The sequence below is a fragment of the Chiloscyllium plagiosum genome, unplaced genomic scaffold (genome assembly GCF_037043375.1).
Source record: "Chiloscyllium plagiosum isolate Xiang-an unplaced genomic scaffold, Cpla_swu_hap1 HiC_scaffold_2, whole genome shotgun sequence".
Taxonomy (NCBI): Eukaryota; Metazoa; Chordata; class Chondrichthyes; order Orectolobiformes; family Hemiscylliidae; genus Chiloscyllium; species Chiloscyllium plagiosum.
Genome location: NW_028270140.1, coordinates 91,934,908 through 91,956,044, shown reverse-complemented (window position 1 = coordinate 91,956,044; position 21,137 = coordinate 91,934,908). Strand labels below are relative to the sequence as shown.

The 21,137-nt window shown below is 41.2% G+C and overlaps 1 protein-coding gene across 3 annotated transcripts in view; it reads left to right on the top strand.

The window, feature by feature from the left end:
- LOC122560168 (calcium/calmodulin-dependent protein kinase type IV) overlaps positions 1-21,137 on the top strand; it is a 163,190-nt gene that overhangs the window by 61,720 nt on the left and 80,333 nt on the right. For all 3 annotated transcript variants that reach the window (XM_043710559.2, XM_043710542.2, XM_043710525.2), the window contains exon 2: positions 7,656-7,734. In XM_043710559.2, the coding sequence (XP_043566494.1) occupies positions 7,720-7,734 (15 nt within the window). In that variant the 5' untranslated portion in view covers positions 7,656-7,719. The remainder of the gene's footprint in view (positions 1-7,655; positions 7,735-21,137) is intronic.

Below are 21,137 nucleotides of genomic sequence, written 5' to 3'. Positions count from 1 at the left end.
AACTTTAACAGCTGTATATAAGAAACAGCAATTTACAGGGGCGAGAGGTGGCAAAGCCAGACTCCAAGCCCCTCTGTTTCTTAATATATGCATCCTTAACCTTGATAATACAATTAATGTCTTATTGCTGTAGGTGGTAAAGGTTGTGGGATTGCAAGATTCTGTCAAATGAGCTTTGGCAAGTTGCTGCGCTTAACAACTGGAATAGAATAGAATAGAATATCCTTTATTGTCATGTATATTTAAGTACAGAAGTACACGAGGACAGTGAAAAGTTTATAATGTCACCCAAATGGCACCATCTTAGGTACAAAGTACCTAGGTACAGATCTTAGATACAAAATAGAGAAATACAGAGAAAAAGAAAGGAAAAAAGTTACATTTGTTCTTCATAGTGTAAGTTAGAAAAAAGGTGAGAAATGAGGTTAACAAGATAGCTTTACAGTCTTTCTATAAAGGGCCTGCAGTAGATGAGCGCAGGGGGCTTCCACATGGGGTGTAACAGGGTTTGCAAGCTGCTGACGGTCAGCGTCGGTCCCCAGTCCAACAATTGTAATGCTGTGCTCGGGCCTCCAGCCTGTCGGCTGTCACTGCACTGCTCGTGCCTGCAGCCCGCTGGCTGTCCCTGCATCGCTCGTGCCTCCAGCCCGCTGGCTGTCCCTGCACCACTCGGGCCTCCAGCCCACTGGCTGTCCCTGCAGCCCATTAGCAGTCCCTGCCTAGCCTGCCGGCTGTCCCTGCACCCCTCGGGCCTCCAGCCCGCTGGCTGTCCCTGCACTGCTCGGGCCTCTAGCTCGCTGGCTGTCCCTGCAACCCATTGGCAGTCCCTGCCTAGCCTGCTAGCTGTCCCTGCACCGCTTGGGCCTCCAGCCCGCTGGCTGTTCCCACATCACTCTGGGTTCAAGGCATAGCAGACCATAATCATTCTGGAGACCCTTGATGTCTACAAGGAAAGGAGCTCCAAGTCTGCTGAGGCACCTGAATCCAACTTCAACAACCAAATAGCTTGCTGGTTTGATAACCATTGTGGATATGTGGCTTCTCACTTCAAGGAGCTAACAACTCACTTTACATATTGTCATTAAAAAAACCTATGGAAGCTGTGACAGACACGGAATGAAAGAATCATGGAAGCTTCCAGAATATCACATACAAACTGTACCACTTTAAAGAATGGAATGCCTTCGGATTGACGAATATTTCAGGTTGATCTGAGACTGACTTGATTGTCATGCGTGCAGTTAATAATCTCCTGCACATATAGGAATCAAGCATCTCTAGTGTTTTTGACGCCATACAAATCAAATAAGTGGCCAAATTAACAGGTTAGTCTGGCAGCATATGTGGAGAGAAATCAGAGTTAATGTTTTGGGTCCAGTGATGCTTCTTTGGAACTGATGGTAGCTCGGGTTAGTATTTACCCCAAGGTGGGTGGTGGGTGGGGGTGAGGGGGTGTGTGTGTTTGTGTGTGTGGAGAGTAAACAATAGGTGGAGATAGAGCTCAAAGTGAGAGAAAAACAATTGGACAGACAAAGGACTGAGTAAGAATCAGTCCGGGGGAATGAATAGCTCCTAATGGGAACTATGCTTTTCAACGTGCTTTGGTACACGTGACAATAAATTCAATTCAATTCAATTCAGTTCTATGTCAGAAGTTACACAACACCATGTTATAGTCCAACACTGACATTTCACCTGATGAAGGAGCAGCACTCTGAAAGCTTGTAATCGCAAACAAACTTGTTGGACTATAACCTGATGTTGTGTGACTTCTGGCTTCGTCCAGCCCAGTCCAATACAGACACCTCCACGTAATGGGCACTATTAGTATCTAACAATGGGTTTTGTGTGGCAGCAGCCCATGTGATGACAAGGCCTATGAGGGGGTTGGGGTAAAAGGAGGTGCGTCAAGCTCTAAAATTGTTGAACTCAATATTAAATCCGCTAGATTAGATTAGATTACATACAGTGTGGAAACAGGCCCTTCGGCCCAACAAGTCCACACCGCCCCGCCGAAGCGCAACCCACCCATACCCCTACATCTACCCCTTACCTAACACAACAGGCAATTTAGCCTGGCCAATTCACCTGACCTGCACATCTTTGGACTGTGGGAGGAAACCGGAGCACCCGGAGGAAACCCACGCAGACACGGGGAGAACGTGCAAACTCCACACAGTCAGTCGCCTGAGGCGGGAATTGAACCCGGGTCTCTGCCGCTGTGAGGCAGCAGTGCTAACCACTGTGCCACCGTGCCGCCCACTGCAGAGTTCACAATTGGACAATGAGGTGCTGTTCTTCCAGCTTGCACTAAGCTTCATTGGAGCACTGCAGCAAGCCTCAGACAAAGATGTTGGCCAGGGAACATGGTGCTGTATTCATAGAATCCTTACAGTGCGGAAACAGGCCATTAGGCCCAACAAGTCCATATTTACCCTCTGAAGAGTAACCCTCCCAGACCCATTCCCCATCTACTCTTTATTTACCCCTGACTAATCCACCTAACCTACACATCCCTGAACACTTTGGGCATTTTAGCATGGCTAATTCACCTAACCTACACATAAGCAGCAGGTAACTGGAAGCTCAGAGTCTTCTTTGATGACAGAATGTGGGTGTTCTGCAAAGCAGTCACCCAATCTGTGCTTCGTTTCCACAAAGTATAGCAGACCACATTTTGAGCAGCAAATGCAGTAGACCAGATTGAATGAAATGCAGGTAAAATGCTGCTTCACCTGGGAGGTGTGTTTGGGCCTTTGCTGTTGAGGAGGGAGGAAATAAACAAGGTGTTACACCTTCTGTGATTTACAGGGGAAGATGCTTTGGGGCTTGTTGGGGGTGAAGGATGAGTGGAACAGGGTCTCCTTCGAGGAATGGTGCCAGCAGAAAGCTGAGAAAGGAGGGAAGGGGAATATGTGCCTAGTGGCATCCAACTGGAATTGGTGGAAATGGCAGTTAATGATCCTATGGATGTGGATGCTGGTGTGATGGGAGATGAAGACAAAGAGGACCCTATTGTTGTTGTGGAAGGGAAGAGAGGGGGTGAGGGCCGAAGTGCAGGAGATGGGTCGTGCCCGGCTGAGAGTCCTATCAACTCTGGTGCTGGAGAATCCTTGGTTTAGGCAAGATGTGGACATTTTAGAAGCCCACTTGTCGAAGTTGGCATGATAGTACAGTGCAACAGAGGAACTGGGAGAATGGAATTGAGTCTTTACAGAAAGCAGAATGTGAAGTTATATAGTCAAGGTAACTTACAACTCAGTGGGTTGTAGTAGATATTGGTGGCCAACCTATCCCCAGAAATAGAAACAGAGATTTGGAGAAAGAGAAGGGAGGAGACAGAGAGTAACCAGGTGGAAATTGGAAGTAAAACATAAACTTTCTAACTCCAGACAAGATAGGGAAGCAGCACCAATGAGGTAATTGATATACTTGAGAAAGAGTTGTGAATAGGGGCTTGAGCAGGACTGGATCAAGGTGCACCACAAAGAAACAAGCATAACTTGAGCCTATGCGGATACCCATGCAGCCCATCCCTCTGACCTGAAGAAAGTAAGAGGAGTTAAAAGAGAAGTTGTTCAGGGTGAGGACAAGCTCAGCCAGGTGGTGGTGGGTAGGGGCTTTTTTCCCAGGTGGAGGTGGGATAATCCTGGGAATTACAGGGCAAATTATCAGAAAGGATTCTCAGAGGCAGGATTTATGATTACTTGGAAAATGACAGTTTGATTCTAGATAGTCAGCATGGCTTTGTGAGGGACAGGTCATGTCTCAGAAGCCTTATTGAATTCTTTGAGCATGTGACAAAACACATTAAGAGGCCTTGGAGTGCAAGTTCATAGTTCCTTGAAAGTAGAATTGCAGGTGGATAAGATAGTGAAGAAAGCGTTTGGTATGCTTTCCTTTATTGGTCAGAGGGTTGAGTACAGGAGTTGGGAGGTCACGTTACAGCTGTATAGGACATTGGTTAGGCCACTTTTGGAATATTGCATGCAATTCTGGTTTCCTTCCTATCAGAAGGATGTTGTGAAACTTGAAAGGTTTCAGAAAAGCTTTACAAGGATGTAGCCAGGTTTGGAGGATTTGAGTTATAGGGAGAGGCTGAATAGGCTGGGGCTGTTTTCCCTGGAGCATCAGAGGCTGAGGGGTGACCTTGTAGAGGTTTATAAAATCATGACGGACATTGATAAGATAAATAGACAAGGTCTTTTCCCTGGGGTGGGGGAGTCCAGCACTAGAGGGCATAGGTTTAGGGTGAGAGGGGAAAGATATAAAAGAGACCGAAGGGGTAACTTTTTCACGCAGAGGGTGGTACGTGTACGGTATGAACTGCCAGAGGAAGTGGTGGAAGCTGGTACAATTGCAACATTTAAAAGGCATCTGGGTGGGTAAATGAATAGGAAGGGTTTGGATGGAAAGGGGGCGGTGGAACTAGATTGGGTTGGGATATCTAGTCAGCATGGACGAGTTGGACTGAACGACCTGTTTCTGTGCTATATATCTCTATGACTCTATAAGTGGATGTGGTGTACATGGATTTTAGCAAGGCGTTTGATAAGGCATGGTAGGCTCAGTCATAAAGGACTGAGGCATGGGATACAGAGAAATCTGGCTGTCTGAATACAGAATTGGCTGGCCCATAGAAGACAGAGGGTGATAGTTGATGGAAAGTTTTCAGTCTGGAGCTTGGTAACCAGTGGTGTTCCGCAGGTACCTGTTTTGGGATTTCTGCTCTTTGTAATTTTTTAAAATGACTTGGATGAGGAAGTGGAAGGGTGGGTTAGTGAGTTTGCCAATGACATGAAGGTTGGTGGAGTGGTGGATAGTGTGGATGGCTGTTGTAGGTTGCAACAGGAGATTGACAGGATACAGAACTGGGCTGATAAGTGGCAGATGGAGTTCAACCTAAAAAAAATTGACGTGATTCATTTTTGAAGGTCAGATTTGAATGCTGATTACAGCATTAAGGCAGGATTCTTGGCAGTGTGGAGGAACAGAGGAATCTTGGGGGTCGATGTCCATAGATCCCTCAATTTTGCCACCCAAGTTGATAGGATTGTTAAGAAGGCGTTTGGTATGTTGACTTTCATTAGCAGGGGGATTGATTTTAAGAGCCACAAAGTTATGCTGCAACTGAACAGAGCCCAGGTTAGACCATTCTTGGAATATTGTGTTCAGTTCTGATTGCCTCATTATAGGAAGGATGTGGCAGCTTTAGAGAAGGTACAGAGGAGATATACCAGGATGCTGCCTGGATTGGAGAGCAGGTCTTTTGAAGAAAGGTTGAGGGAGCTAGGTCTTTTCTCATTGGAGCGAAGATGGGTGAGAGGCAACTTGATAGAGGTGTACAAGATGATGAGAGGCATGGATAGAGTGGATAGACAGAGACTTTTTCCCAGGATGGAAATGGCTATCACAAGGGAACATAATTTTAAGGTAATTGCAGGAAAGTTTAGGTGAGATGTCAGAGGTCAGCTCTTTAAACTGAGAATAGTGGATGCATGGGATATGCTGCGAGTGGTGGTAGTAGAGTCAGATACATTAGCGGCATTTAAGCGACTCTTGGATAGGCACGTGGATAATAGTAAAATGAAGGGTATGTAGATTAGTTTGATCTTAGAATTGGATAAAAAGTCGGCACAGCATGGGGTGCTAAAGGGCTTATACTGTGTCGTACTGTTCTATGTTCCTAACCCTAAGAATGATGGGGGATGGATGTATATAGGAATTGCACAACCATTGTAAAGAGAAGACAGCTGGAGCCTGTAAACTGAAAATTCTGAAACTTTTGTAACGCTTCAGAGGAATTGTGGATGTAAATGGGAAGGGCCTGGACAAAGGGAGAAAAATCAAATCGAGGTGGAAGAGATGAATTCTGTGGGGCAGGAGCAGGCAGAAACAATGGGTCTGTCTGGATAGTTCTACTTGTGAATTTTGGGAAGGAGGGTTGGGAGACTATGATCTTAGAGGCAGTGGCAGGGAGATCACCAGATGAAATGAGATTAGTGACTGTTGTGGGCCCATTGGCCAGGTGTTGCATGGTAGAATCATGGATGGGAGAGACAGGAGGAGGTAAGTGAGATCTGGCGCTCAGTCTCTGTAATGTAGAGGTCAGTAAGTCAGACAATAACAGTACCACCCTTGTCAACAGGCTTAATTACAAAGCCAGGGTTGGATCTGAGAGTATGGAGCGTTCAAAAAATCAGTTCAGAGAGAGATAAGTTGGAATGGGAGTTGGTTTGGGGCGGGGGGCTGTGCCAGAGAAATGTCCTCCCATGTCCTTACCCCAACCCCACACACCAGGTCTTGTCATCACATTGGCTGCTACCATATCCAGCCTATTTTCTGTTACTAATAGTATTTTAACGTATTAGTTATCATAGTTGACATATTGGTTAACAAAACATATACATGGGATCAACGTATTGTGAGTTCATTGAGATGTCACCAGATCAGTGAAAGGAACCAGAGGCAGCAAAATTCTGACACATTATTGTTACACCTCCTTGGGCTGCATGCTGCACATCAAGCCCTAATATTCTGAAACATGGTTTAAATTTTTAATCAAGCACACAAATTTCCCAATTTGCCTGTTTTTATAGACCCAGGTTGACAGAAACATGGGCCATGTTTCAGTACTTAACAGGAATGACTATTTATTGCAGTAAATAGATTCTAGCTACAAGTAAACATTTATGGGCATTGGCATATGACTCCAACTGTTAAAACTCTAGTCCCTTTATAAAACTGCCCTACATACATGCAATTGACTGACACAGACAAAAGAAGGGTGATGAAATCCCTACAAATTTTGTATCATCTGCAAACTTGAAAATTGTCTTCTGCACAATTAGCCCTTCCAGCCCATAGAATGAGATATTACCACCTCCAAGGTTGATGGGACTTGAACATTCCAGCTCAGCGGAAGAGATACTAACAGCTCCAGGGTGGGTGGAATTTGAACCTTCTGCTCACTCAATCAATATTTTTCTATATGATATGATAAACCAAGGTCATTGCATATTACACTATAATGATATAATTTTTTTCATACCAAGCCTGCTTCCACACTGTCGGAAATCTAAATCTAAATCTAAAATTGTGAAATCTTCATCATTCTTGCTGTTTCTTCTACTATGCTGCAGAAAATATCATAATACACATTTGTTATGAACAAAATTTACTGATCAATGTCAGAATAATTAGTTTATTAGTTCTACTATAATGTAACATGCTTGTGGCTGAGTTACCATATTTTCTCAGCACTATTTTTGGAAAAATGCCTCGAATAAACCATTGCAGGTTACAGAAATGCTGAAAGAAATGCTTTGGTGTACCACTGGTCCAGTGAGTAACACTGTGATCTTTGTCACAAGGTTTGAGAGCTCTGTGGTGCAGTGATAGTGTCTCTACATCTAGGCCAGGAGGTCTGGGTTCAAGTGCCATCCAGCACCAGAGATATCTGTTAGCATGTTTGAATAGGTTGATTCAAAATATCTAGGAGAAAGCAGGTATAGAAGGTATTAGAAATTGTTGTTGAATTTGACAGAAATGTAAAACAGCTTTTAGTAAAGTTATATGTTATAAATGTGAATGCCTACATATGATTAGTATAAAGTATAATAATGACTGAAAAAGCATTATTATCTTTCTTTTAGCGGTGCTACTTCAGTGGTGTATCAATGTAGACAAAAAGGAACCGAGAAGCCTTTTGCTGTGAAAATGCTGAAGAAAACTGTGAGTTTACATTTTGCTTAGATAAGAAATGCCATTACATCTTTTGTTAGTAGCACAAATTGTTTTATTTGTAGGAAACAACAGGGCAGATTTAATGGAAAACTGGAGGAAACCAGACAAGGAAAGGAAATGTCCTTTGTTATAATTATTTTAAGTGACAAACTGTATTAATTTGCAATAATTCTGCTATAACGCATACTTCTTCAAGCACATTGACATTACGTGATTGAAGAATTTATATCATTATTTGTAGAACACGAACTTCCAGTACCTCTATCAGTTTTAACTCTATTCTGGCCCCGTTAGTTTAAATGACACAGCTATTGCACGATTTTCTTATAATGTGCGATCGCACAAGAACAGAACTATTGTGTTATATCAGAACCGTCTATATACGTAAAATGCCAGATTGCTTTATTCAAATTACAAATCTGTGCATGTATTTCATTTTAGCTGAATGTTCACTGGGTGATGTTTTGGGGAACTGTACAGAGACTTGACAGGTCTGGTCAATAATCAGTTGGGGCTATCCATCCATGTCAGCTGGGGAAGGGGCACAGTCAGTTCTGGAGATCAGCAGAAAGTTATGATCCCAGACTGAAATCTGGCTTGATAGATCGTATTTAGTTTTTGTTTGATGAGGTGGTCCCACTGAAACACAAGTATGCAATGCCGCATATCAGGATTTAATGATTTTAATGAATTTTATTGCACAAATGAAAAGAAATTAAAGTAGAACAGACCAAGCTATTTATATGTAAAGACAATTTGAAAGATTTTAAAGCAAACTTTAAAAATACACTCCCATCTATTGCAACACTATCATTTTACAGCACTTAACACTACAGAGTATTCCTTCTCTGTCACATCTATAGGTTGGCTAAATTGTTAATTTAATTCCTACTTTTGAAAGTTTTGGTATCTTCTTCCTTATTTAGTCATACAACTGAACTTAGACTCTCTCAGCATCAAATACACTTTTCAGGTTCTAGCGAAACACTTCTGGTCGAGAACTTTCAAAGTAGATGGTGATTGTGCTTTGTGTCCCGAACATAGGTGGGGGGTTCCTGGACCAGAGGGGACAGGACGGAGTTGATATAATAAGAGATGAGTTTAGTGGGCAGGAGGAGGCAGAGACAGTCGTTGACTGGGGCAGTCAGGTTTACTAATTTTGGATAAGAGATGGAAAGGAGTGGTGGATGGGAGATTTCCCAAGACAATGGGGTTGTCGTTGGTAATGCTACTTTCAGGTTTGGTTGAAAGCAACAAAATGTTTGATGTAAACAGCATAGTTACACAGTCCTTCAGTTAATTTATTGGTTAATCTTTTGAACATTGATGGTGAATTTTTAATTCCAAACAGCGTGACACTCCATTGACAAAGTTAATGTAACAAAAGCCAATTTTTTATTTGTCTTTATTGGTCAATGGAATTTCCAAGGTTACTTTTAGCAAATTAATTTTTTTTAAAGATTGTGCATGTCCAATTCTTTTGATGCAGTCCTCCAGTCTTGGAACAGGTTTTGAGTTTATTATTGTTACCACTTTGACTTTGGAAGAACTAGTTTAGAATTTCTGTGACTCATCCAATTTCAACGCTATTACGATAGATGAGCCCCAGCTACAATGATACAGTTCAATAATGTTATTGTCCATCATGAACTTGATCTCTTCCCTCATTTGAGCTAATATCTCTAATATGTGTTGGGTCTGTAAAGCTGATGTTTTCTAACACAACTCCCACATTGACATAATTAACTACTGAAAGTTTTCCCTGAAGGTAATTTATGATTTTGCATGGTCCGCTACTTTTTGTCATTTATATAAATGATTTGGATGTGAGTATAAGAGGTATAGTTAGTAAGTTTGCAGATGTAGTGGACAGTGAAGAAGGTTACCTCAGATTACAACAGGATCTTGATCAGATGGGCCAATGGGCTGAGAGTGACAGATGGAGTTTAATTCAGATAAGTGCGAGGTGTTGCATTTTTGGAAAGCAGATCTTAGCAGGACTTATACACTTAATGGTAAGGACCTCAGGAGTGTTGCTGAACAAAGAGAAGTGAAGTCGCAGGTAGATAGGCGAGTGAAGAAGACGTTTGGTATGTTTTCCTTTATTGGTCAGACTATTGAGTGCAGGAGTTGGGAGGTCATGTTGCAGCTGTACAAGACATTAGTTAGGTCACTATTGTGTGCAATTCTGGTCTCCTTCCTATCGGAAGGATGTTGTGAAACTTGAAAAGGTTCAGAAAAGACTTACAAGGATGTTGCCATGGTTAGAGGATTTCAGCTGTAGGGAGAGGTTGAATAACCTGGGGCTGTTTTCCCTGGAGTGTCGGAGGCTGAGGGGTGACCTTATAGAGGTTTATAAAATCATGAGGGCATAGATAGGATAAATAGACAAAGTCTTTTCCCTGGGGTGGAGGATTCCAGAACTGGAGGGCCTAGGTTTAGGTTGAGAGGGGAAAACCATTAAAGAGACCCAAGGAGCAATGTTTTCACGCAGAAAGTGGCACGTGCATGGAATGAACTGCCAGAGGAAGTGGTCGAGGCTAGTACAATTGCAACATTTAAAAGACATCTGGATGGGTATATGAATAGTAAGGTTTTGGAGGGATATGGGATGGGTGGTGACAGATGGGACGTGATTGGGTTGGGATATCTGGTCGGCATAGACGAGTTAGACTGAAGGGTCTGTTTCCGTGTTGTACATCTCTTTGACTCAATAGTCTCCAATATTTTTCAGAAAACTAAAACATGATTGAACCAAACTTTTTCTGTTAACCAATCTGATTACTGGAAGGTCAGCTTTTTAGTTTTCAATTTCTGATTCATTCTCCAATTGTTCTGAAATAGGAAGGGTTTACAAGGATATGGGCAAAGTGCTGGCAAATGGGACTAGATTGGGTTGGGATATTTGGTCGGCATGGACGAGTTGGACTGAAGGATCTGTTTCCATGCTGTACACCTCTATGTCTCTTTGACTCCAGTACCTCTCTCACTAGTTCTTTCACGATGCTAAGTACACCTTTTCCTTGTCTGTCATTTCTGTTATAATAGCTCTTTAACATATTAACACTACATACTCACTGGTCAAAGGTAACCCCAGGATGTTGATTATGGAGGATTCAGTAAGAGTAATGTCATTGAACATCAAAGGAAGATGGTTAGATTCTCTCTTGGAAATGATCATTGCCTGTTCGGCAAAATTTAGTTCTTATTTATCAACCCAAACTATATGTTCTCCAGCTCTTGCTGCATATGGACATAAGCTGCTTTAGTATCTAAGAATTTGTGAACGCCCTGGTCAATCCCAAGCTAAACATCAGTAAGTAGGTTTTTAAAAACGTATTATTTGATGAGATGTGGGTGTCACTACAGCAAGACTATCCTTAGTTGCCCATTCTTAATTGTTCTTAAATTGAATGGCTTGCGAGACGATTTCAGAGGACTGATACAAGTCAATCACTTTACTGTGGATCTGGAGTCACATGTAAGCCAGCCCAGACAAGGATGGCAGATTTTCTTCTTTAAAGAGGGTTGGACGATCTAAGCTTTAGGGAGTGGCTGAATAGGTTGGGGCTGTTTTCTCTGCAGCGTCGGAGGCTGAGCGGTGACTTACTCGAAATTTATAAAATCATGTGGGGCATAGATAGGGTAGACATGCAAAGGGTGGTGCATGTATGGAATGAGCTATCAGAGGAAGTGGTGGAATCTTATGGTGTACTTCTTCCGTCAATAATTGGCTCTTTGAGTTCCTCTTTATAGGCCATGGGTTGCATGGCCTACTTCTATTCTATGTAAAAGAATTAGACAATGACATCCATGGAGACACTCTTTGACCAGTTTAAGTACTTAATCATTTTGGCTGAGATTTTAGGGCAGAGTACAGTGAAATTTGCCTCAGTAATTCCCAGTCAGGTTAAGAGTCTCTGCACAAAGTGGGTTTGGAGTGGATACTTGCAGTCGATTGTGAATGCAGAGAAGTAGTTTTCTCATGGGCAAGTCCACCTTGCTGATAGAGCCTTCTGTAAGGCTCATGCTGCCTCATTGGGAGGTCTCCACATCCACCACAAGTAAAGGTAAGGCTACCTTCTTTCTTTCAGTAATGTCCCAAAGTGCTATCTCTCCCACAGGTAAAATGCCAGGGTTGTCCATTTAAAGGCCTCAGTTACATAATGGTGCGCTGGCTGGAATGAGGTGGGGTGTACAAATTCTGCCCATAACTAAACTAACCTAGGTTTTGGAACAACATCCCTTCTGCATTCCATAAACCCTGACTCCTTTTTCTAAGTAAAATCTAACAGAAATGTCATCAAACTGATACTGATCTTAAATGGAGGAATGACATTTACAATTAATTTAAAGAATGGTAGAGCACTCTTGATAGAATGAGTGGCCTGTTTTCTTTTTATTCTTTAATGTGGATGTCTCTAGCTAGGTCAACATATATTACCCATCTCTAATTGCCCAGAGGACTATTAAGAGTCAACCAAGTGGGTTTGGAGTTGTATGTAGGTCAGACCAAGTGTGGACTGCAGACTTCCTTCCCTGAAGGACATTAGAACAACCAATTGGGTTGTTCCATCAACAATGGTTTCATTATCATCATTAGACTTTTAATTCCACCATTTGCCATGGCAGAACGCAAACCCAAGTCCCAGAACATTATCAGAGTCTCTGGATTAAGTCTAGCGATAGTACCACGAGGCCATCATCTCCCCTATTTTATGTGTTCCTAAGTGTTATGAACATGAGTATGTCTTGGAGATATGCAACTTATTTCTCATTATATTAATGATCATGTTTTTTTTTCACAGATAGTCAATCTGCTTAATTCCTTGACTTATATTTCAATCCTTTTGTGACACTGGAATTTTATTCATTGCCCACTAGCATTCTGACACAAGCCTTTTCTTCTTATCTAATGTGAACTTGTAAGCATCAGTCTTGAATGAAACATTTTACCCTCTACTTTTCTATTTTTCTTAATGGATATAGAATAAAACTTGCAGTTTTGATATTATTTTGTTAATGTCTTCTATTGCCATCATTACTATCTTTACGTTCCTTTGTGACTCTCCCGGTCTAATATATTTCCAGTTTGCCTTGCATTTGTAGTAGGCCTTTTCTTTTAGCTTAACGCTGTCTTTGGTCTTATTTGTTGACCATGGTTGTTTAACTATGCAATTGGAACTTCTGTCTTTCAAATGAGTGTACTCATCTTGCATTGTACCAAGTACTTCTTTGAGTATTTTCCAGTTTGTGATGTTAGCCACTTTACTGGGGCAAGCTCATTTCCAAAACCCTTAAAATTTTCAAACTTAAATTGAAAATCTTCGTTTGAAAGCTTCCATTCTAGCTCTCAAATATAACATAAAATTCTGTACTGAAGAAGGGCCACTGTGCTCATAACATTAACTCTGCTCTTTCTCCACATGCATGTTGCCAGACCTGTTGAATTTCTCCAGAAATTTCTATTTCTGTTTCAGATTTCCAGCATGCCCTAGTTCTTTGTTTAATGTTAGCATGAACTTCTGTTATTTTGTTGCTATTTGCAAGATGTGCCCCTATCATCAGATTCCTAATTAATTTATTAATATGTAGAATAGGATGCATCTAATATTACTTATAACTAAGCCATTGTTGTAATCCATATAGAGTCAGAGTCATAGAGATGTACAGCAAGGAAACAGACCCTTCAGTCCAACCTGTCCACGCTGACCAGATATCCCAACCCAATCTAGTCCCACCGGCCAGCACCCGGCCCATATCCCTCAAAACCCTTCTTATTTATATACCCATCCAAATGCCTCCTAAATGTTGCAATTGTACCAGCCTCCACCACATCCTCTGGCAGCTCACTCCATGCACGTACCTCTGCATGAAAAAGTTGCCCCTTAGGTCTCTTTTATATCTTTCCCCTCTCACCCTAAACCTATGCCCTCTAGTTCTGGACTCCCAATCCCAGGGAAAAGACTTTGTCTATTTATCCTATCCATGCCCCTCATAATTTGGTAAACCTCTATAAGATCACCCCTCAGCCTCCGACGCTCCAGGGAAAACAGCCCCAGCCTATTCAGCCTCTCCCTATAGCTCAAATCCTCCAACCCTGGCAACATCCTTGTAAATCTTTTTTGAACCCTTTCGAGTTTCACAACATCTTTCCAATAGGAAGGAGACCAGAATTGCACGCAATATTCCAACAGTGGTCTAACCAATGTCCCGTACAGCCACAACATGACCTCCCAACTCCTGTACTCAATACACTGACCAATAAAGGAAAGCATACCAAACGCTTTCTTCACTAGCCTATCTACGTGCAACTCTACTTTCAAGGAGCTATGAACCTGCACTCCAAGGTCTCTTTGTTCAGCAACACTCCCTAGGACCTTACCATTAAGTGTATAAGTCCTGCTAAGATTTGCTTTCCCAAAATGCAACACCTCGCATTTATCTGAATTAAACTTCATCTGCCACTTCTCAGCCCATTGGCCCATCTGGTCCAGATCCTGTTGTAATCTGAGGTAACCTTCTTCGCTGTCCACTACACCTCCAATTTTGGTGTCGTCTGCAAACTTACTAACTGTACCTCTTATGCTTGCATCCAAATCATTTATGTAAATGACAAAAAATAGAGGACCCAGCACCGATCCTTGTGGCACTCCACTGGTCACAGGCCTCCAGTCTGAAAAACAACCCTCCACCACCACCCTCTATCTTCTACCTTTGAGCCAGTTCTGTATCCAAATGGCCATATGTTTTTCTGTTACACAATTTTACCATCATTATGCATTTCCTGTCAAATGCAAAAAGGATACTATTACACAAACAACTAATATAAGATAATGATGTAGTAAATGATGAGACCACATATTTTTGGGACATCTTTGTTCCTTGCTAAAGTCTACTAAATGCATTATTGAATTGTTTTACTAATGCTGACTTCTGCCAAAAAGTGCTACATTTTCTGAGCAAAATATGATAAATAGTTGCATTAGAATAAGAAAAAATGTTTTTTAATATGTTAAACTAAGATATTACATTAGAAATTGCACCAGTTCTATTCTTTTTTATCAGATGTACATTAATAGTATGGGACAAGCGTAATCATTTATTCCATGGCTGAAATGGAGAAAGAAGAGTAAAAGTGTGGAAGGACATCAAGCTGCTTTAGTAATGTTAGAGCCCATCTCGCAGAAATTTTTGAATATTTGTTTTGGGAATGTGAGAAATGCTGATCAGGAAGTTTTTGTTTCCTGCAAATCAATCCCAATGTGTGTGATCCCGAGTCTCACATATGTCAGACCAGGCAGGTGTGGGTGTTAATTTCTTGAATTTTTACTTACCTCACCCATCAGATCGAGGTTTCCTCCCCTAATAGTAATACATGAAGGTTTTCTATTAACATACTTACATGGTTTTCAGAAGTACAAAATTGATTGAGTTGAATGGTGAATGTGTGTGTGTCGGTGTACTGTTATGGACCAGGCCATACCCATCAAAACATTTCAAGAACTTTGATAGTTGTTTTAAGCAGGAGTAAAGTGGATATTCCAGGAGAGAATCAGCTGGTCAAACCACTTAGTTTTAAACAAAGTAGAATTTATTTACAAGCTTACCGAATCAAACACAAAGAACAGAAAACAGAATACTTCATAACTTATTCTATCTGAAAATCCAACAGACTATCCCAATTTAATGATGCTGTTCGAAAATACTCTTGACAAACCCCATAAAAACCCCTTGGCACAAAGGTAAAATCAAGCACAGGTTCTTACAGGATAGGAGTCAGAGAGAGAGAAAACCAGCCTGAGATTGCTTCTCAATTCCAGCAATGTTTCACACAACTACTGCTGAAAAAAACAGAGAAAAGATGAGCTGGGAGAACTGGCCTTTCATTGTACAAGTGTTTTTCTTTAAACTTGAAAGTCCACTGCCAGAAGCAGTATCTGTTACTGTAAACAAATTGGCCCTAAAGCCCATCCAAACTCAGACTTTTCAGAACCTGAAGAAAAAAAACAAGGACAACCTAACCTTGTTAAAGAGCAGCTTCGTCAAACCTCCCCCCTTTCAAAAAAAGATCCATCAATATCCAAAGATGGCTTCATTTTAAAACCCCTTTAAAAAGTGTTAGTACTCTAAAACACGCATATTGACTCTATAAAGATGCAAACATGCACAACTACATTCTGTTTCAGTCTGTTGTACCCCTGCCACCGAACGCCTCAATTTCTCATTCAAGTCTCACTAATGTGCTGGCAGTCACATTTTTTCATCCTGCCACATGCACTATTTTCAAATCACATGGTTGTAACAACAAGCTCCATTTGTCCTTAACTTTATCCACAAATTTCAATGGGTTATGATCACTGTGTATGATTTGTCTCAGATATGTTACCGGTAACATAAATACTTAAATTTCTGCTGACGAATGTTCAATTTCCTGGAGAAATACCCGATAGGTGTTTCTATCTTCTTGTCATCTTCTTGCAAAAGCACAGCACCGACACCCACATCACTTGCATCGATAGCCACCTTGAATGACTTCGAATAATTAGGTGTGGCTAATACTGGGGCAGTGGTTTGAAGTTCCCCATTGGCTGTTTGCTCGACTGTGACATGTAGGAATGGCAACAAACTGCAGGAAAACAACACATACAGACCAAACATGAAATTACAGAAGCAATCATCCCAACATCCACAAATGAAATTGCATAAGAACATTATTTCAATGAGCCAACACACACTGCAGCACAGAGGAACTACATAGAGCAGATGAAAATCATCTATATACTGTATTCAAAAATAATGGGTACCCAAAAAACACAGTCTGCTGATTTCTCAGCAACAAACCCAAACAAGCAGACAAAACGTGTCCAGAAACCTTAGCCACTCTCTCCTACATCAAAGACATCTCGGAAATGACTGCCAGACTACTCAGACCCCTTGGCATCATGGTAGCCCACAAACCCACCAACACACTAAAACAGCAGCTAATGAACTTGAAAGACCCGATACAGACAATGAGCAAAACTAATGTCATTTACAAAATACCTTGCAAGATCTGTAACAAACACTACATTGGACAAACAGGCAGAAAACTAGCCACCAGGATACATGAATATCAGCTAGACACAAAAAGAAATGATCCACTCTCATTAGTATCTTTACATACAGATGAGGAAGGACACCACTTCGACTGGCATAACACATCCATCCTAGGACAAGCCAAATAGAGATACACATGAAAATTCTTAGAAGCATGGCATTCCAGCCGGAACTCTATCAATAAACACATTGACTTGGAGTCAAGATTATAGTGGTGCTGGAAAAGCACAGCAGGTTAGGCAGCATCCGAGGAGCTGGAAAATCGATGTTTCAGGCAGGAGCCCTTCATCAGGAATGAGGCTAGAAGCCTTGGGGATGGAGAGATAAATGGGAGATGGTGGGGCTGGGGAGAAGGTAGTAGAGAGTGCAATAGGTGGATGGAGGAAGGGGTAAAGGTAATAGGCTGGAGAGGAGGGTGGAGCCGATAGGTGCACATCTCATCCTTGTGCAGTCCTGACCAGTAAAAATGTTTTTGTATTTTAGCTTGTGTTTTCCTCACTCCTAAATGACTCCCAAGTGGTACCTCATGTGCCACTCACAATACCTCCTTCCTGTACTCCACTGGCTGGTTTGATGAATTTCTGCCCATTTCTCATCTGCCTAAATATGTGATGGTTTCATTTCCTCATTAAGGCATAATTTTTAAGGTAATAACATTCAGGCATTCATTCTGATTCATTTTCTGTGTATGACATTTAATACAATTGCTTTAAATCTTCATCTTTCTGCTGTAACTCAGTTAATTTATCTGAGCTAAAGATATCTGCATTGTCATCTATCTGCTCCTGGTTTTTGTCAACCATCTGATCAAACAGAGTCTTGCTAATCCCACTTCAACTTTCTTACCTGTACTCTTTTGATCTCTCCTGTTTCAACTGTGACCTCACTACCACACAGTCAGGAAATATTCCAGAGTATGTGTCCTGCAATAGGTCAGTTGCCTGAGTTTCCACTAGCTTTTCAACCACATTAGGCAGCACTCCTCCCAGTGAGCCAGCTGTACCATTAGCAAGGACAAAGTGTACTCCTAGAGCTAAGAGTTTGTTCAGTACTCCTACCACAAATTCTCCACTCTTCTCTGGACACTCTGACCTCACTTTACATAATTAAGCACCTTTTGTCTCACCATGAACTAGTACCTTTTCTGGCAATAGTCCTTCAGAGGTACATATCTCCTTACCTTTCAGTATCACAGACTGAGAATATCTGGTGTCTCTTAATATTGTAACCTCTTTACCCAATGCTGTTAGCCTATGTGAATAAACGTTACCTTCACGGGTATATGGTTTAATAAGATTTGGCAGACTATCCCAACTTAATGATACTGTTCTAAAGTACTTTCAACAATTCCCGTAAACACCCCTTGGCATAGAAGGTAAAATCAAACACAATTTCTTACAGCTTAGGATTCAGAGGGAAAGAACCAGCCTGAGCTTGCTTCTGAATTCCAGCAGTGTTTCCACATATGTACTGCTTTAAAAAAAACAAACCAGAGAAAAGATGAGCTGGGAGAACTGGCCATTCCCCTATCATTATACAAGTTTTTTTTAACTTGAAAGCCTTCTGTCTGAGGCAGTATCTGTTAGCTGTAAACAAATTGACCCTAAAACCCATCCAAACTCAGACTTTACGGTGCCTGTGTTTTTACGACCTCCTGAAGAAAAAACCAAGGACAACCTAACCTTGTTAAAGGAGCAGCTTAATCACAGTACACACATATATAAAACATACACACACGTGGTCCCACCCTATACTTCAGTAAGGTGGCCTGCCAAACTTCCTCCTACACTTCTAAAACTAAGGTTAGCACAAACTTGTATAAACCACTTTCTGAGCTCAAATAACGAGCCCATGTCAAAGAAAGATAAAAATACAACAAGTGCCTGAGACAGTGATTCCATTTCAACACTCTTCTATTCCTCTTTTCAAATACTTGTCCAATTTCTGGCCAAGTTATACTTTAGTCACTGCCTCATTGGGATGTGAGCATTGATGGTAAGGTCAGCATTTGTTGCCAATTGCTAATTGCCTTTGAGAAGGTGATTTTTTTTTAAATTGCTACTGTCGATGTGTTGTAGGTTCACCACATTTCAGTCTCTGCTCCTATTTTACTACTAGTGGAAACATCCTTTCAATATTTGTTCTTTGTTACTACTTATCCACAGTTTCACGATTTATTGACCCCCTCTGTGTTACATGCAATCAGCCACCCACCCTTCCTGCTACTCTTGGTTCTACAAAGCGAAGCAGTTAGCACACTAGTCTGATGAGAACATTGCGATGAAAAATCTGTGAATGTGTCCTTCAGTTGGCATTTCAAATACTGTGTGCAGTTTTGGTCTCTTTGTTTGAGGAAGGATGGAAATGCATTGGAGGCAATTTAGATACTTGGAATGAGAACCCTCTAATATGAGGATACATTGGACTTGTTTGCATTGGAGTTCAGAAGAATAAAAGATGATTTGATTAAAATGTTTAAGATCCTGAGTGTTCTTGAGAAAGTGGAATGATTGTTTCCTCTTGTGGGTCAGTCCAAAAATAGGAGACACTGTTCAAAAAAATAGGGGCCACCCTTTTAGAACAGAGATGAAGATTTTTTTTTCTCTCTTAAGAAGGTTGTGACTTTGGAGGTCTCTGCCTCAAAAGGCCGTGGAGACGTAGTTATTAAATACGTTTATGATTGAAGTAGATTCTGTTTATCAAGACAATCACAGATTATGAGAAATTGGTGGGAATGTGGAATACAAACACAGTGGTGCAGTAGTCGTAAAGGTCTACTTTTGCTTATATTTTGTATGTTTGTATTCTCTTTAGGTCTAAAGTGGGAGGTGGCACGGGACAGGGTGACACTGGGCACACAAAATGGCCACTGAGTCATAGGTTGGCCACTTGACACACAAGATGGCCACCAGACCACAACATGGAGAGAGACAGCAGACCAAATACAGACAACTGCCTGGGGCCACCAGCATGCCAATACAATGCATTCACAACCTAGTTGATTAGTTTAAGATGGGTGGGGGAAGAGAATACACATGATTGGCGTATACTGTCCGCCGAAGTGTCTGGGTCCAGCCAACACCTTTGATAAAAATGCTAACAGTTTGATATGGATTCAATGCAAAGTGATAACAGCCAGGGCTGCAGTAATCGTTCCTTTCAGGAAGAGCGATTAGCGCCCATTACTACAGCAGTGGACCTCCGCGGAGACATTGAAACTGACAATGTCTGCACCGAAACTGACAATGACCACACTGAAATTAACAAATGCTACGCTGGAACTGACAATCACTGCATTAAAACTATCGACAGTTCTGCAATGTTTATAATAAACAAACCATGTTACAAAGACAGTAACCTCTTCATTGACCTAGTGTATTACAAAATGTATAGAAGTGTCTTGATGTGCTCCAGGTTGAGAGAAGACTCGCACCCGACCACTGTGCTTTTTGCTTTTCTCTCCCTGGAGCTCAGGTATTTTCTTGTACAATAAACTCTGTCGTTGACCCTGACTCTGACTCTGAGACTGGTGATTTTCCCCACAACAGGTCCTTGCTACTCCTTTGCTCTTTTGCTGTTATGCTTTTTTCACACTGTTTTACCATTGCCGTTGGTGGCTTTATTTTCTGAGGTTATTATGCCAACCTCTCTTTGTAATGCAGAACTGTGCAACACACAGCATACAAACTAGACATTTAAACAGATTTTGTTTTACCTGAATAGTGATCTGAGCACCTGTAGTGTGCCTTCAACTTTCCAATTGTTTGCTTCATAAAATGACTGGTCACTACATAGATATTAGTATACCTACTGATACTTGGATTCTGCACAGTTATTGTTTCCTGAAGCGAATAATTGTCACTTCAATGAAGCCACCTGAGCTTTTCCTCTGGGATGGAAGAGTAATGGCACATTAAAGTACATTAAAAATACAGTTTCCAAGGAAATAAGCATTAACTTGATATATAATGAAATTTGTTTCAGTTTAAAAACATGAAATCTTGTGGCATATTCCTGTTGGTTAATGGCTGTTTGTTTGAATTTCCTCTTGACATGTCAATGGTCCCTAACAGGATTGTAAACATGGGTGCGTGATTTGCACCTGCAAATAATACACTAATTTGGTTTCAGTAAATATGAGACAATTGTATCTTGAAGAACTGTAGGCAAGTTATTGTCAACGTTACTGTAATATAATGTATTAATATAAATGTATTTCTACTTTTTTGTACTTTTCTACTTTTATAACTTCTTTTTGATTTTTTTTTGTAAAAGAGTAATTTTTTTTTTCT